The sequence below is a fragment of the Leucoraja erinacea genome, chromosome 18 (genome assembly GCF_028641065.1).
Source record: "Leucoraja erinacea ecotype New England chromosome 18, Leri_hhj_1, whole genome shotgun sequence".
Lineage (NCBI taxonomy): Eukaryota > Metazoa > Chordata > Chondrichthyes > Rajiformes > Rajidae > Leucoraja > Leucoraja erinaceus.
In genome coordinates, this window is record NC_073394.1 from 41366126 (window position 1) to 41381650 (window position 15525).

The window sequence follows — 15525 nt, forward strand, 5'->3', positions numbered from 1 at the left end:
AGATGTTGTAAAACTGGAAAGGGTACAGAGAAGATTTACAAGGATGTTGCCAGGATTCGAGGGTCTAGGCTACAGGGAGAGGTTGAGCAGCCTGGGACTCTATTCTTGCAGCGCAGGAGGATGAGGTGATCTTATGGAGGTGTATAAAATGATGAGAGGAATAGATCGGGTAGACACACAGAGTCTCTTGCCCAGAGCAGGGGGATCGAGGACCAGAGGACATGGGTTTTAAGGTGAATTGGCCCTCTGTAAATCACCTCTAGTGTGTCGAGAGTGGATGAGAAAGAAAGGATAACAGAACTAGTGTGAACGGGTGATTGATGATTGACGTGGACTTAATGGACGTAAGGCCGAATTCAATGCTGATTCTCAAATAAAATTGCGAATGCAAAACTGTATAAAGAGTGACCACGTCAAAAGTATTTTAGTGTTCTCATTAATATATCCGACATATACTTAGCTGAATAATGTGGCAATCTAAATCTGCACGTCGTCAAAGGTACTAAATTATAGGAAAGGAATGGTCAGCATGGACTCGATGGGCTGAAGGGCCTGTTTCCAAGCAGTATCAATCTATTAATCAAAAATCAACGTTAATTGACTTTTGAGGGTAAGGGAAATCTATTTTTATTAGGGCAAGAGTTGAAGGAAGGAAAGTGGTCCATTTTGTATCACCCCATCAATAGGTTAATATAGGACATAGGTTTAAAGTGAGCGGGGAGAGAGGAAAGATTTAATAGGAACCAGAGGAGCAACCTTTTCACAGAGGAGGTGGTGAGTGTATGGAACAAGCTGCCTAACGAGGTAGTTGAGGCAGGTACTATAACAACATTTAAAAGACATTTGTACATGGATAGGAAAGGTTTAGAGAGTTATGGTCGAACACGGGCAGGTGGGATTAGTTTCCACGCTGCATGTCTAAAGTCTAAACTAGTATAGATGGGGCACTTTGGTCATTGTGGGCCAATTGGGCTGAAGGGTCTGCTTCTGTGCTGTATTACAGTGGCCCTTAGAATTAAGAGTCTTATAATGTGAATTAGATATTTCTGGTAATACACTGAATGGCAACTAACCCGAGGTTGCACTTGTCTTTAATACAGCTCAGCCGAAGCTGCATTTATCCACACAACATGTTACCATTGAGACTGGTGCGGAGAAGCTGGTGACATGTGATGCTACGGGATTTTACCCTGAGGCACATAACATCTACTGGGAAAAAGTATCCAAGGATAAGACTGAGAAACTAAGCCACGATGTCTTCAACACACTTCCAGTTCGTAATCCGGATAAAACCTTTAATGTCTCCAGTGCAATGAGAATTAAACCAACTCTAGTTGATAATGGCAATGTGTACAAGTGTGTCATGGACCATAAATCATATACTGACCCTCTCTCACTCGAGTTGAAACTCACAGTCGAAGGTATGTTACATCCTTTGGAAAAGTTTGGTTTAGTTATTGCCAAATCTAACGAGGTACAGTTCAAAGCTTTTTGTTCTCGAGTCCAGAAAAGATTAGTTTAGTTTATTGTGTGAAAAGTGAAAAGCTTTTGTTTGCATGTTATCGAGTCACAGAAACATCGAAAAGTAGGTGCAGGAGTTGGCCATTCGGCCCTTCGAGCCAGCATGATCATGGCTGATCATCTAAAATCAGTACACCGTTCCTGCTTTTTCCCCATATCCCTCGATTCCTTTAGCCCTAAGAACTAAATCTAACTCTCTTGAAAACATCCAGTGAATTGGCCAACACTGCCTTCTGTGGAAGAGATTCCCAACTCTCTGAGTGAAGAAGTTTTTCCTCATCTCAGTCCTAAATGACCTACCCCTTATTCTTAAATTGTGACCCCTGGTTCTGGACTCCCCAACATCGGGAACATTTTTCCTGCATCTAGTCAGTCCATGTGCACAGGGGAGTGCTGGTCACCCAATGCAATATTCCACCTCTCCACCAATTCCAATATTGGTGGCCAGTGGGGGAGGGGGGGGGGAAACAAAATTCAATTGCAGTTTCGTACCACTTCAAGCAGAGTGCAAGGCCACCAAATTCAATTGCAGTTTCGTACCACTTCAAGCAGAGTGCAAGGCCACCAAATTCAAGTGCAGTTTTATACCATTTCATGTAGGTTGCAAGGCCACAAAAGTTAAATGCAGTTTCATATCATTTCATGCAGGGTGAAAGGCCACCACATTCAAATGCCGTTTCATACCATTTCAAGCAGGGTGAAACCACCATAAAACCACACAAAACACCACATAAACACCACACTCACAGTTCAGTGTGTTCAGTTGATTCACAGCTCAGACAGAGTCGTGACCTCTTCCTCCCCATCTTGCTGAGATTGAGCCACACCCACACTTCCGGGTTTTATAATCCCTCCCCCTCCCACCGGAAGGGGCGTGGCCTTCATGGCATGATTGACAGGAGAGAGATTCTCAACATTATTTTAAACACCAATAACACTTTTATTTTTCATTGATGGGAAAAATCCTCTGCACCTGATGAGCGGAGGGGGGCTGAGTAAGATGGCCAAAAATCACAGCTGTAAGTGGCAGCGTTTTATCTAAAATCAATATACATTGAAAACAGGAAGTTGTCAATTTACCACCACCAACAACCATTTGCAGTGAAGCATTTCAAAGCAGTTACCACCACCAAAAACCATTTGCAGTGCAGCATTTCAAAGCAACCACATTTTCATTTTCAAACCACATTAAGGGCACTCACAGTTGAGTAAACATGTGTTCAGTGTTATTCACAGCTCGAGAGACATGGCCCTCTCGCTTCCTCCATCTTGCAGAGACTGAGTGAGGCACAACGCTTCCGGGTTTTATAGTCCCACCAGCAGGGCCAGCAGGGAGAATGTCAACATTTTTTAAACATTAATAACTCTTTTATTTTTCATCGATGGGAAAAATCCTCTTGTCCTGCGCAGTGGAGGGGGACTTTGAGTAAGATGGCCAAAAATCACAGCTGTAAGTGGCAGCGTTTTCTCATAAATCATGAAACAGAAAAACATGACGTGGTCAAGATCTATGTCACTTTTAGTGATATAGATAAGATAAGATCCCCTCTCATCTTTCTAAATTCCAGTGAATAGTAGTCCAGAAAAGATTAGTTTGGTTTAGATTATTGTCACGTGTACAAAAGTGCAGTGAAAAGCTTGAGTTGTATGCTAACCAGTCAGCGGAAAAACTATACCTGATAACAATTGATTCATTCACAGTGTTCAGATCCATGACAAAGGAAATAACATTTAGTGCAAGATAAAATCCCGTAAAGTCCGATTAAAGATAGTCCAAGGGTTTCCAGTGCGGTTGCCAGTTGCTCAGGACTGTTGTCCAATTGTTGAGAGGATGATTCAGTTGCCTGATAACAGACTATACATGAATACAACCAAGCTGTCCAGAGTGCTTGGATAAAGGGCACAACATTTAGTACAAACTTTGAAGTCCAATTAAGTCCAACTAAAGATCGTTTAGAGGTCTCCAATGAGGTAGATGGGAGGTCAGGACCACAATCTCGCTGATAAAACGGCCATTCAGTTGCCTGATGCCTGTATCTCTTGCTCGATGGGAGAGGGGAGAAGAGGGAGTGACCAGGGTGAGACCCTTGATTATGCTGGTGGCCTTGCCGAGGCAGCGTGAAGTGCAGACGGAGTCAGTGGAAGGGAGGTTGGCTTGCGCGATGGTCTGGGCTGCGTACACAACTCTGCAATTTCCCGTTGTCTTGGATGGAGCTGTTCCCGAACCATGTTATGATGTCTCCCAATAAGATGCTTTCTATGTCACAACTGTAGAAGCTTGTGAGGGCTGTTTGGGACATACTGATCATCTGAGCCTTATAAGGAAGTATTGGTGTGCTTTCTTGGCCTTTGCTTCAATGTGGCTGGTGCAGGACAAATTTATTTTGTTATTTATTCATAGGAACTTGGAGATATTTTACAGGGTACTTTATTAAAATGTTTCCAATAATATATATGAAGATATTTGTGTGTGCTTAATACATATCCTTCACTGAGATGTGCAGTGCTTTAACTGGGGTTTATCCTTTGACCAAGATAAGAACGGGAGGATTTAAGATGAGAGGGGAGAGTTATTGGAAATTTGAGAATAACTCTTTCAGAAAGAGATGGTAGGTATATGGAAGGAGCTGCCAGGGGAGGTAGTTGAGACAACATTTAAAAGACATTTGGAGAGGTTAGAAGGATATGGGGTAAATAAGGACAGGTGTCGAGAGTCAAGTCAAGACAAGAGAGTTTATTGTCATGTGTCCCAGATAGGACAATGAAATTCTTCCAAGTGTTTAATAGACATTTGTACCGAAAACGGAACAATTAAATTCTTACTTCGATGGTCTACTGTAGATGGGGCATCTTGGTCAGCATGGAGAAGTTGGGCTGAAGGGCCTATTTCCATGCTGTATCACTCTCTTCCATCACAAGTAGATACTGTCTCAGCCATTGAGAATGATCATAATCCTGGCACATTTGTGGTTTGGTGGGGAAGTTTGGTGCTGGTCTTTCATTGACTGCCTAGTAATTCATACAGATGTTTGTGGCCCTGGCCGTGCAAGCTTTTGGGAGATCCTGATAGAAATATCTAACATGATTAGAGGCATTGATAGGTGTCGAAGTCAGAACCGTTATCCCAGAGTGGAAATGTCAAAGACTGGAGGACATAGCTTCAAGGTGAACAGGGCAAAGATTAAAGAAGAGGCAGAGTGGCATTAATTAGGCTTAAATCAGCACATATATGTACAGGGAATGGAGGGATACGGATTATAAACGGGCAGATTAATTTAATTTGGCATCATGTTCAGCATGGACATTGTGGGCCGAAGGGCCTGTTCCTGTGCTGTACTATTCTAAATTTGTTCTTTCGATATGCAGTTAAAGTATAATTTTTTTCAGTTGCCTAGTTGCCATGAGTAATATTTTGCTCATTTTTTCCTTTCTATGTACATTAGCTTAATCTCTTAATCTCTCCTTTCCAATATGCAGCAGCAGGATTTACTTTATTGCCTGTTCAGATCTGCACTGACGAGCGACCACCCCCCCCCTCCCACCGCACTATCCTACACATTAATGACAATTTACAATTTTACAAAAGCCAATTAATTTACAAATCTGCACGTCTTGGATTGTGGGATGAAACCGGAGCACCGAGAGAAACCAACACAGGTCACAGGGAGAACGTACAAACTCTGTATACACAGCACGATTGATCCCGGGCTTTTGGCGCTGGCGGTGTGACTAGCCCTGTAAACCCTTGAGTTATTTCTGATTGCAGCAGGTCATGGAATCACTAATTGGAATTCCTAGGCCTTTAATTAAAGGGGATATAAATTGCACAATTATGGTTTCAATGTTTTTAATAACTGTCCCCCCCATCCCCCGCCCCTTCCACCAAAATTCCTCCCTCCATGTTACATTTCACTCCTCCCCTTCTCTCCTTATCTGACACATTTTGTCTCCTTATCACCTCTAGCCTTTTGTCCACCCATCCTCAAATCAGTAAAAATCCCTCCTCACCTACCACTTTGTCCAACCCCCATTTTCTTATCATCTTTCCCCCACTACAATCAGACTGAATGAAGGTCCAGACCCGAAACATCACCTATCCATGTTCTCCAGAGAAGCTGCTGAGTTACTCCAGCACTCTGTGTTCTACACAACATTTTGGCATCTGCAGTTCCTCGTGTCGCCTCTTTAAAATCCTGTCCACTATTGTTATTTACTATTGGCAAAAATGAAGGCGTCTGCAAATAAAGAAGGTTATTTCACGTGGCATGGTGTTTGTGGATATGCTGATTCTTAGTGTTTTACATTCCAGAACCTGTGGAATATTCGTCAACAGGGGCTATTCTTGGAGTTTTATTTGCTGGAATTATTCTATGCGCACTAATTGCCTTTGGACTCTATGTTTACTTCGTGAAATACAGACCAGGTAATATGACAAATGGAGAATGTTCATCAATGCGTTGTAATTGTCTGCCTCGAGTTATAGCAGCTACAGCACAGAAACAGGCCATTCAGCCCACCACATCCACGCCGACCATCGAGTACTCGTATACATAAATATCAGTTCATTCAGCCCACTTTCCCATGAGCTCGTACCTGATCCTACCATATTCCTCACACACAAGCAGAAATTTACAGGGCACAATTAATCAAACTTTTTGGGGTGCAGGAGGAAACCAAAACACCCAACATGGGGAACATGCAAACTCCACATAGACAACATCGGAGGTTAGCATTGAACCCCGCCTGTGTGCTGTGTAAAGTACTGGAGTTGTGTGGCTTTTGTAATTATTTGAATGCTTCTTGTTACATTTTCCCAATATGGAGGGCTGGTGATCTTTTAGTTTCAACTACAGATCACCCTGTGATGATTGTATACCCATATAGACGGCAGCCAGGCTTGGAGCTTCTCTTTGAATGGCCCACTGGGCATAACTTGTTTCAGTTATAATTTCAGAGATACAGTGTGGAAACAGGCCCTTCCACACTGACCACTGATCGCCCCATATACTAGTTCTATCCTTCTCACTTGGGTCAATGTACAGAAGCTGATTAACCCATAAACCTATACGTCTGTGGAATCTGGGAGAAAACCCACCCGGTCACAGTGAGAACGTATAAACTTCGTACCGACAGCACCCGACGTCAGGATTGTTCCTCAGAAAGAACATTTAGATTGCCAAGTTTTAATTACCTGCTTTGTTTTGACTAGTTACTCCAGGGATCACTGGACCCAATGGACATCAAACCATGAAACATCTTGAAGAAAAAAAGACCACTTGGAGGGTTAGTCCATTCCGTCCTCGTGAAATTATAATTTACTTATACCTAAAGAGGAAGGGGGATCAGGTGAGAAAAACTATTTTAGATTGGGACAGCAGAAAATCTACTGAAAACAGAAATGGAAAGATCAACGGAGAGGGTCACAATGAAGCGAGGATTCTCATAAATTCAAATTATGTCAATGCATCTTTTACACCATTGGATCCCAAATATGACACTGATGCAGATGGGATTTCCAGTGTGATGATCAATGTGGAAATATATCCAGATGTTAACCAGGATGCAGGGGCTGAATTAACCATTGAAGTTCAACATAAATCACTGAAACAGCCGATATCAAAGACTTTGATACTGGATGTTAAAGGAGGTAAAGTATAAATGTTTTCTTTAATCATTAATGTCTATATATTGTGATTTCATTCTGAATGTCTTCAGAGTCATAGAGTATACAGCGTAGAAACAGGCCCTTCAGCCCAACTTGCCCAAGCCGTCCAACATGTCAGTCAGTCTGGACACTTTGTCCCATCTGCCTGCGTTGGGTCCATATCCCTCTAAACCTGTTCTATCCATGTACCTGCCTAAATATTTCTTAAAAATTGTGATAGTACCTACCTCAACTATCTCGTCTGGCAGCTTGTTCCATACACTCACCATCTTTGTATGAAAAGGTTACCCCTCAGATTCCGATAAAATCTTTCCACCCTCCTCATCTTAAATCTATGTCCTCTGGTCCTCGATTCACCTACTCGGGGCAAAAGACTGTGCATCTACCCGATCTATTCCTCTGATGATCTTCTACACCTCTATTTGATCACTCTCATCGTCCTGCGCTCCAAGGAATAGAGTCCTAGCCTGCTCAACCTCTCCCTATAGCTCAGGCCCTCGGGTCCTGGCAACATCCTCGTAAATCTTCTCTGCACCCTTTCCAGCTTGACAACATCTTTCTTGTAACAAGTTGTCCAAAACTGAACACAATACTCAGTATTTCAATCAATACTCATTGAAATAAATGCGTGATTATGCGTTCATAGTAACATCTATAATTTGTAACATTGATGTGTTTTATGCAATGAGAGCATGGAACAGCATAACACAGGAACGGCCCCTTTGGCCCACAATGTCCATGTTGAACATGATGCCAAGATAAACTAATCTCTGCTGCTTGCACGCAATCCATGTCCCTCCATCCCTGCATATTTATGTGCCTATCTAAAAGCTTCTTAAACACCACCATATAATAATGGGGGGAGATTTCAATTGTGTTATAGTCCCATACTTAGATAAATCAATAAAGCTAGGGAAGCGTCTTGTTAAAACTAAGACCTGTGAATTTTTAAATAATTATATAAAAAATAATAACATAACTGATGTTTGGAGAATAGCAAATCCAAGTGGTAGGGAATACTCATTTTATTCATCAGTTCACAAAACTTATTCGCGAATTGACTATTTCTTATTGGACACAAAATTGATCCCGTATACGAATAAACCATCATATCATAATAGTATTATTTCTGATCACTCACCATTGACTTTTATACTTAAAATTGAGGGAATGCCGAGTATAAAACCTTTTTGGAGGTTCAATGCACACATATTAAATAACCCGTAGGGTTACGAGTATATAAAAAAACAAACAAAACGTTTTTTCGAAATAAATGACACGCCGGGTATTTCTGCACCGCTATTATGGGAAACCTTCAAGGCATATATTCGCGGTGTCATAATCTCTTACCAAAGTTTTCAAAATAAGGAAAATAAAAGAGAACTTCAGCGGATAGAACAGAAAATAAAATTACTAGAACTGGACAATGCAACTGACCCAACCATAAATAAACATAATAAGATAACTTTATTGAAATATAAAGTCAATAGAATACTATCGGCTAGAATAATAAGATTATTCCAAATTACAAAACAAGCACACTTCGAATTTGGGGATAAGCCACATAAACTACTTGCGAGGCAACTGAAGCAACGAGAAAAGGAAAAAACTATTACTAAAATTAAATCGGATAAGGGTGAGTTTCTAACATTGCCTAAGGATATTAATAAGAGGTTTGCCCAATTTTATCATCATTTATATACAAATTTTTAAAATAATTTTTTAGATAATTGCAAGCTCCCAAAATTGGATAGTTTAGAACAAGAGCAATTAGGAGCACGGATTACTAGTGAAGAAATAAAACAAATAATAAACTCACTGAAAAATGGGAAGACCCCAGGACCAGACGGTTTTAGTAATGAATTTTATAAAAGATTTCAGGAGTCAATTGTACCAAGATTATTCAATTTATACATGCAGGCTTATACTGAAAATAAACTACCAGAAACCCTAGCAGAAGCAACAATAACGCTTATACCAAAAAAAGATAAAGATTTGGATGAACCGGGTTCTTATAGAGCTATTTCACTTCTAAATACGGATCAGAAAATTTTAGCAAAGATTCTAGCTAGAAGGCTAAATAATTATATTAACAATTTAATAAATATGGATCAAACGGGATTCATACCCAAAAGACAATCATTTAATAATTTGAGGAGGCTTTTCAATATAATGTACTCTCACAATGAGGACAATGAAGATATTTCAGTTGTCACGCTGGATGCAGAGAAGGCATTTGATCAAGTAGAATGGCAGTATTTATGCAAGGGACTCCAAAAATTTAATACGGGAGAGAATTTTATTAGATGGATTAAACTACTTTACGATAGACCTACGGCAAGAATATTAACTAACAATACGCTATCTCCAAAATTTTACTTATCAAGGGGTAATAGCCAAGGGTGTGCCTTATCACCATTGCTATTTGCCCTTATGATAGAACCGCTGGCCGAATGGATTAGAAATCACCCGAATATTCACGGATATAACACCAAGGACTCAAAGAATAAAATTTCATCATATGCCGATGATATCCTTTTATATATTACTAATACACAAACGAGTATACCCACCTTATTAACACTAATTGAGGAATTCGGCTCTTTTTCAGGATATAGAATAAATTGGAATAAAAGCGAAATTATGTCTTTAAAACCACAGAATTCGAGACACTTACTAAAATTCCCCTTCAAAATTGCAACAGAAAAATTCCAGTAGCTGGGTATTCAAATTACGAGAAGACACAAATCATTATTTAGTGCCAATTTTATACCACTATTAAATAAACTGAATGATACGATTAAATTTTGGAAAACGCTTCCGCTCTCATTGATAGGTAGAATTAACGCTATAAAAATGACTTTCTTACCACAATTAATATATTTGTTTCAAGCGATCCCAATATATATTCCAAAATATTTTTTCAAAAAACTAGATTCCACCATCACTAATTTTATATGGGACTACAGAACACATAGAATTCAACGAAAGCATTTGTGCAAATCTAAAGAAGTTGGGGGTTTATCATTACCTAACTTTATGTATTACTACTGGGCAGTGCATATTAAGACCATAATGTACTTGCTGGATAGTTCCACTCAGCAGTTGGAGTGGATAAGAATGGAGAAAGAGGAGTGCTATCCGCACGATATAGGAACGATCCTGCTCTCACCGATAAAATTGAATAGTATAATATATAAGAAGAACCCAATTATTCACAATATAATAAGAATTTGGAAACAAATAAAAGTATCCTTGAAATTAAATAATTTATCAGTACTAACCCCACTATTGAACAACCCCGCATTTAAACCTTCTCTCATCGACAACACATATCAACAATGGGATAGACTGGGGATTAGGAAAGTAGGGGATATGTATGAAGTGGGCAAACTGTTATCATTTCAACAATTAAAATTTAAATTTAAATTGAAGGATAATCAATATTTTAAATATATACAGGTATGTGACTTTATGAAGAAATATACACATAGATTTCAAACTATATTTTTAGACCCTTTAGAAGAAGCAATGAATATTAAGGCTGATTCACAAAAATTAATATCATACTTTTATAATAATATATTAAATAGAGAATCACCCTCAACAGAAGCACTAAGGGAAGATTGGGAACATGAGCTAATGATAAAGATCTCGAAGGATAGATGGGAAAAGTATTTGATGAATACACATAACTGTTCTATTAATGCAAGACATAATTTAATTCAATTCAAATTATTACATAGACTATATTATTCAAAAACGAGGTTGAATCAATTTTATCCAAACGTCTCTCCCAGATGCGATAAATGTTTGTTTCAAAACGCTAATATAACACATTCATTTGTAGGATGTACAAAGTTGAATACATTTTGGAGTGATATATTTGATATATTTACAAAGCTTTTCAAGTCAAGAATAGAACCCAAAATGGAATGGATTATATTTGGAATAATAGGAGAAGATACCAATTTAAATAAAGATCAAATGGTTTTTTTTTATTATGGGTTAATAATTGGAAAGAAATTGACACTTAAATTTTGGAAAAATACAACCATACCAACTGTTAAAATGTGGATTAGGAATATGATGGACATAGCATGCCTTGAAGAAATGAGACTCCGACTAATAGATAAATATGACCAATTCTTAAGGAGTTGGTCTCCTTTCATCGACTTTTTGGAATCATGTGATGCAGCGGTACCATAAAGATTGCTGATTTCAGTTCATGACGCGGATAGATCTACATCTCCGAATACAGATTTGAAAAAATCTCTTTTAAGGGGCCTTCTCTTCTATTTTTACTTTCCACTTTCTCTCTTTCTTTTTTATTTTTCCATACACACTTCACGTTTTTCTACTCTCCACCATCTATTTTTCCACTTTTTCATCTTTCTATTGTTTTCTTTTTCTTGTCTTGCTTACTTCCTTCTCATAACATAAAACTAGAGGTTGTACATAGAATGGATTACGGTATTACATAGTTGGCACCTAAAATTAGGTTCCACTGTACTGTTTTGTACTGTATTAACTTCTAATAAAATAAACAAAAAAACCCCCCAAAAAAACCCACCACCATTGTATCTGCCTCCACCACCACCCCTGGCAGCGTGTTCCACGTTGTGTTTAACAATGAACTTTGCCCCTCACCTCTCCTTTAAACTTTGCCACTCTAATCTTAAAGCTATGCCCTCCAGTCTTTGACATTTTTACCTTGGGAAAAATATTCTGACTGCCTACCTTTTATCATGTATGTCTCGATGGGCCAAAGGGCCTGTTTCCACGTTGTACCTCTAAACTAAACTAAATCAGGACCGCTTTCTGGTTGGTAATAGGATGGTTCAGTTGCCTGATGACAACTAATACATTAGTTATAGTAATACATTTACAATGGGGCGACTAGAACTGCACGCAATACTCCAACTGCGGCCTAACCAAAGTCTGCAGACCTGCATCATGGCCTGAATGCTTTTAGGAGATTCTCTCATCAGTCAACTCAAAGTCACGGAAAATTCTCACAGTAATGTAATATTTTCTTGTTTTTGTGTATTTCTACTAGTTGATTTGTTTGTTTTCTTTTCTCAAAGTGCCACCCAAGGTTTCAAACATCTTCAAACCCTCCTGCATCATTCACAATAAATCTGCATCTTTGATCTGTTCAATCACTGGGTTTAAACCGAGACCTTTACGTATCACGTGGCAACGAAAGAGAAAGAACATGGAGGCAGAAGAAATAGTTCGAATGGAGGCGGACAACAGGACAACTATTCACGGTGGTGACGGGGAGATGTCCACATATAAACATTACATCAGTGAGATGAAGCATGATGATGAATCCTACAGCATCACTAGTGTACTAGAGTTAGTGCCTGATATACAGCAAGATCAAGACTCGCTTTACACCTGTAAAGTACATCACAGCGGCACCAGTGACCAGGAGAGAGAAATCAAGTTAATAATTGCAGGTATATAATACTTCCATCTAAGCCTTGCATTGACAGAGGGTGCAGAGTGCTTACTTATTTGGAATGGTGTCTTAAATATCATACCACGACCATTAATGTACGCAGAGCGTTTGAAGGCTCTGGGTCTGTACTCGCTGGAGTTTAGAAGGACGAGGGGGGGATCTCAATGAAACCTACTGAATAATGAAAGGCATGGATAGAGTGGATGCAGAAAAGATGTTTCCACTAATGTGAGAGTCCAGGACCAGACTCAGAGTAAAAGGATGTACCTTTAGAATGGAGATGAGGAGGAATTTCTTTAGTCAGAGGTTGGTGACTCGGTGGAGTTCATTGCTACAGACAGCTGTGGAAGACAAGTCATTGGGTTTTTCAAAGTGGACATTTATAGGTTCTTGATTAGTAAGAGTGTCAAAGGTTATGGGGAGAAGGCAGGAGAATGAGGTTGAGAGGGAAAAATAGATCTACCATGATTGAATGGAAAAGTAGACTAGATGGGCCGAATGGCCTAATTGTGCTCCTATAACTTATGAGCGTATGAATTATCTAATGATATAGAACGTAGAACAGTACGGCACAACCGCTCGACACACAATGTCTGACCAACACTCATATGCCTGCACATAATCCATATCCCTCCATATCCATGTGCCTATCCAAAAGTCTATTAAATGCCACTATCCTTTCTGCCTCAACCACCATCCCCGGTAACGCGTTCCAGACACTCGCCCCCTTCTATGTTAAAAAAAATGGACCCACACATCTTCTTTAAAATTTGCCCCTCTCACCTTAAAACTATGGCCTCTAGTATTTGATTTTTCTATCCTTTTATTTCCAGACAGAGGCTCTGACTGTCTACCCTATCTATGCCTCTCCTGATTTTATGTACCTCTATCAGGTCTCAGACCTTTTTGACCACCCGATCTACCTGCAATTCCACCTTCAAGGAACCTTGCACCTGAACTCCTACATCCCTCTGGTTACACAGAAAAGCTGGAGAAACTCAGCGGGTGCAGCAGCATCTATGGAGCGAAGGAAATAGGCAACGTTTCGGGCCGAAACCCTTCTTCAGACCCTCCTACATCCCTCTACTCTACAACACTCCCCAGAGCCCTACCATTCACTGTGTTGGTCCTGCCCATGTTAGACTTCCCAAAATGCAACATCCTACATTCTCTGTATTAAATTCCATCAACCATTCCTCAGCCCACCTGGCCAATCGATCCAGATCCAGCTGCAATTCTTCACAACAATTGTCACTAACTGCAAAACCACCCATTTTTTTTAACCTTATGTTTCTGCCGACAAGTATAGATTCCTTAATTTATTTTCTAGCATTAACCTTAGAACTATAATCTGCACTCTGTATCTTCCCCTTTGTTCTATCTATTGTACTTGAATTTGAATTGATTGTGTTTATGCCTGGTACTGATCTGATCTGATCTGGTGGAATTGCCTGCAAAGCAAAGCTTTTCACTGTACCTGCACATGTGACAATAATACACCTGAACCTACACCACGTGATTTTACTAGAATAAGACCTTCTGCTATGAGACACAAGCGCAGATGCCGAATTGTTTCAATTTATATTCCCTGGGTTGACAGAGAGACATTTTGTCCAGTGTGAATAGCCCAGAATTGTTCATTCTGAAGTCTAGTAAACATTTGGCTTGTCGCAGTCCCGGGATTAGAGGGAATTTGATGTCTAGAGTGATGTAAAAAACAGTTGTACGTAACTTGTGCTGCAGAAACATGCAGATCTTTAGTCGGGTCAGGCTTCTCTTAGAGTCATAGAATCATAGAATCATAGAGTGATACAGTGTGGAAATAGGCCCTTCGGCCCAACTTGCCCACACCGGCCACATGTCCCAGCTCCACTAGTCCCACCTGCCAGCATTTGGTCCATATAAGGTTCATTTATTGTCACATATACCAATTAGTGTAGTGAAATTCAAGTTGCCATTGCAGCACATTAATAAGAATACAACATAACATTATAAAGAAATTTAACATAAAACATAAAAGCATCCCCCCACATTGGTTCTCACTGTGAGGGAAGGCACAAAGACCAGTCCCCATCCCCTTGTCCACCCATGGTCGGCGACCCGCACAAGCCATCGCCCACTCCGCGATAGCGCTCCAGCGCTGTGCCGCCGCCGAAGCCGTGTGCCTGTCTAACTGCTTCTTAAATGTTGGGATAGTCCCTGCCTCAACTACGTCCTCTGCCAGCTTGTTGCATACACCCACCTCCCTTAGTGTGAAAAGTCACCCCTCCGATTCCTGTTAAATCTTTTCCCCTTAACCGTATACCTGTCCTCAGGTCCTCGATTCCCCTACTTTGGGAACGAGACTGCATCTACCTGATCTATTCCTCTCATGATTTGATACACCTTTTTAAGATCACACCTCATTCTCCTGCACACCAAGGAATAGTCCCAGCCAACTCTCCCTTAAGCTCTGACCCTCTATTCCTGGAAACATCCTCGTAGAATTTTCTCTTTGCCATTGTGTAGGAAGGAACTGCAGGTGCTGTTTTAAACCGAAGATAGACTGTCTGAAGAAGGGTCTTCGACTTTGGATCAGTCTTCACTAAAGAGGACACAAACAATCTCTCTGATGTACTAGTAGATCTAGGGTGACGAAGGAACTGAAGGAAATGCACATTAGGCAGGAAATGGTGTTGGGCAGACTGATGGGACTGAAGACTGATGAATCCCCAGGGCCTGGACTTTCAGCATTCCAGGGTACTTAAAGAGGTGGCTCTGGAAATTGTAGACGCATTGGTGATCATTTTCCAATGTTCTATAGATTCAGGATCAGTTCCTGTGGATTGGAGGGTAGCTAATGTCATCCCACTTTTTATGAAAGGCGGGAGAG

At 40.2% G+C, this 15525-nt stretch overlaps 1 protein-coding gene across 7 annotated transcripts in view; it reads left to right on the forward strand.

Moving 5' to 3' along the window:
• Positions 1–15525, forward strand: part of LOC129705966 (uncharacterized) — a 129858-nt gene that overhangs the window by 21058 nt on the left and 93275 nt on the right. For all 7 annotated transcript variants that reach the window (XM_055649928.1, XM_055649931.1, XM_055649930.1 and 4 more), the window contains exon 3: positions 1101–1421. In XM_055649928.1, coding sequence (XP_055505903.1) covers positions 1101–1421 — 321 coding nt within the window. The remainder of the gene's footprint in view (positions 1–1100; positions 1422–15525) is intronic.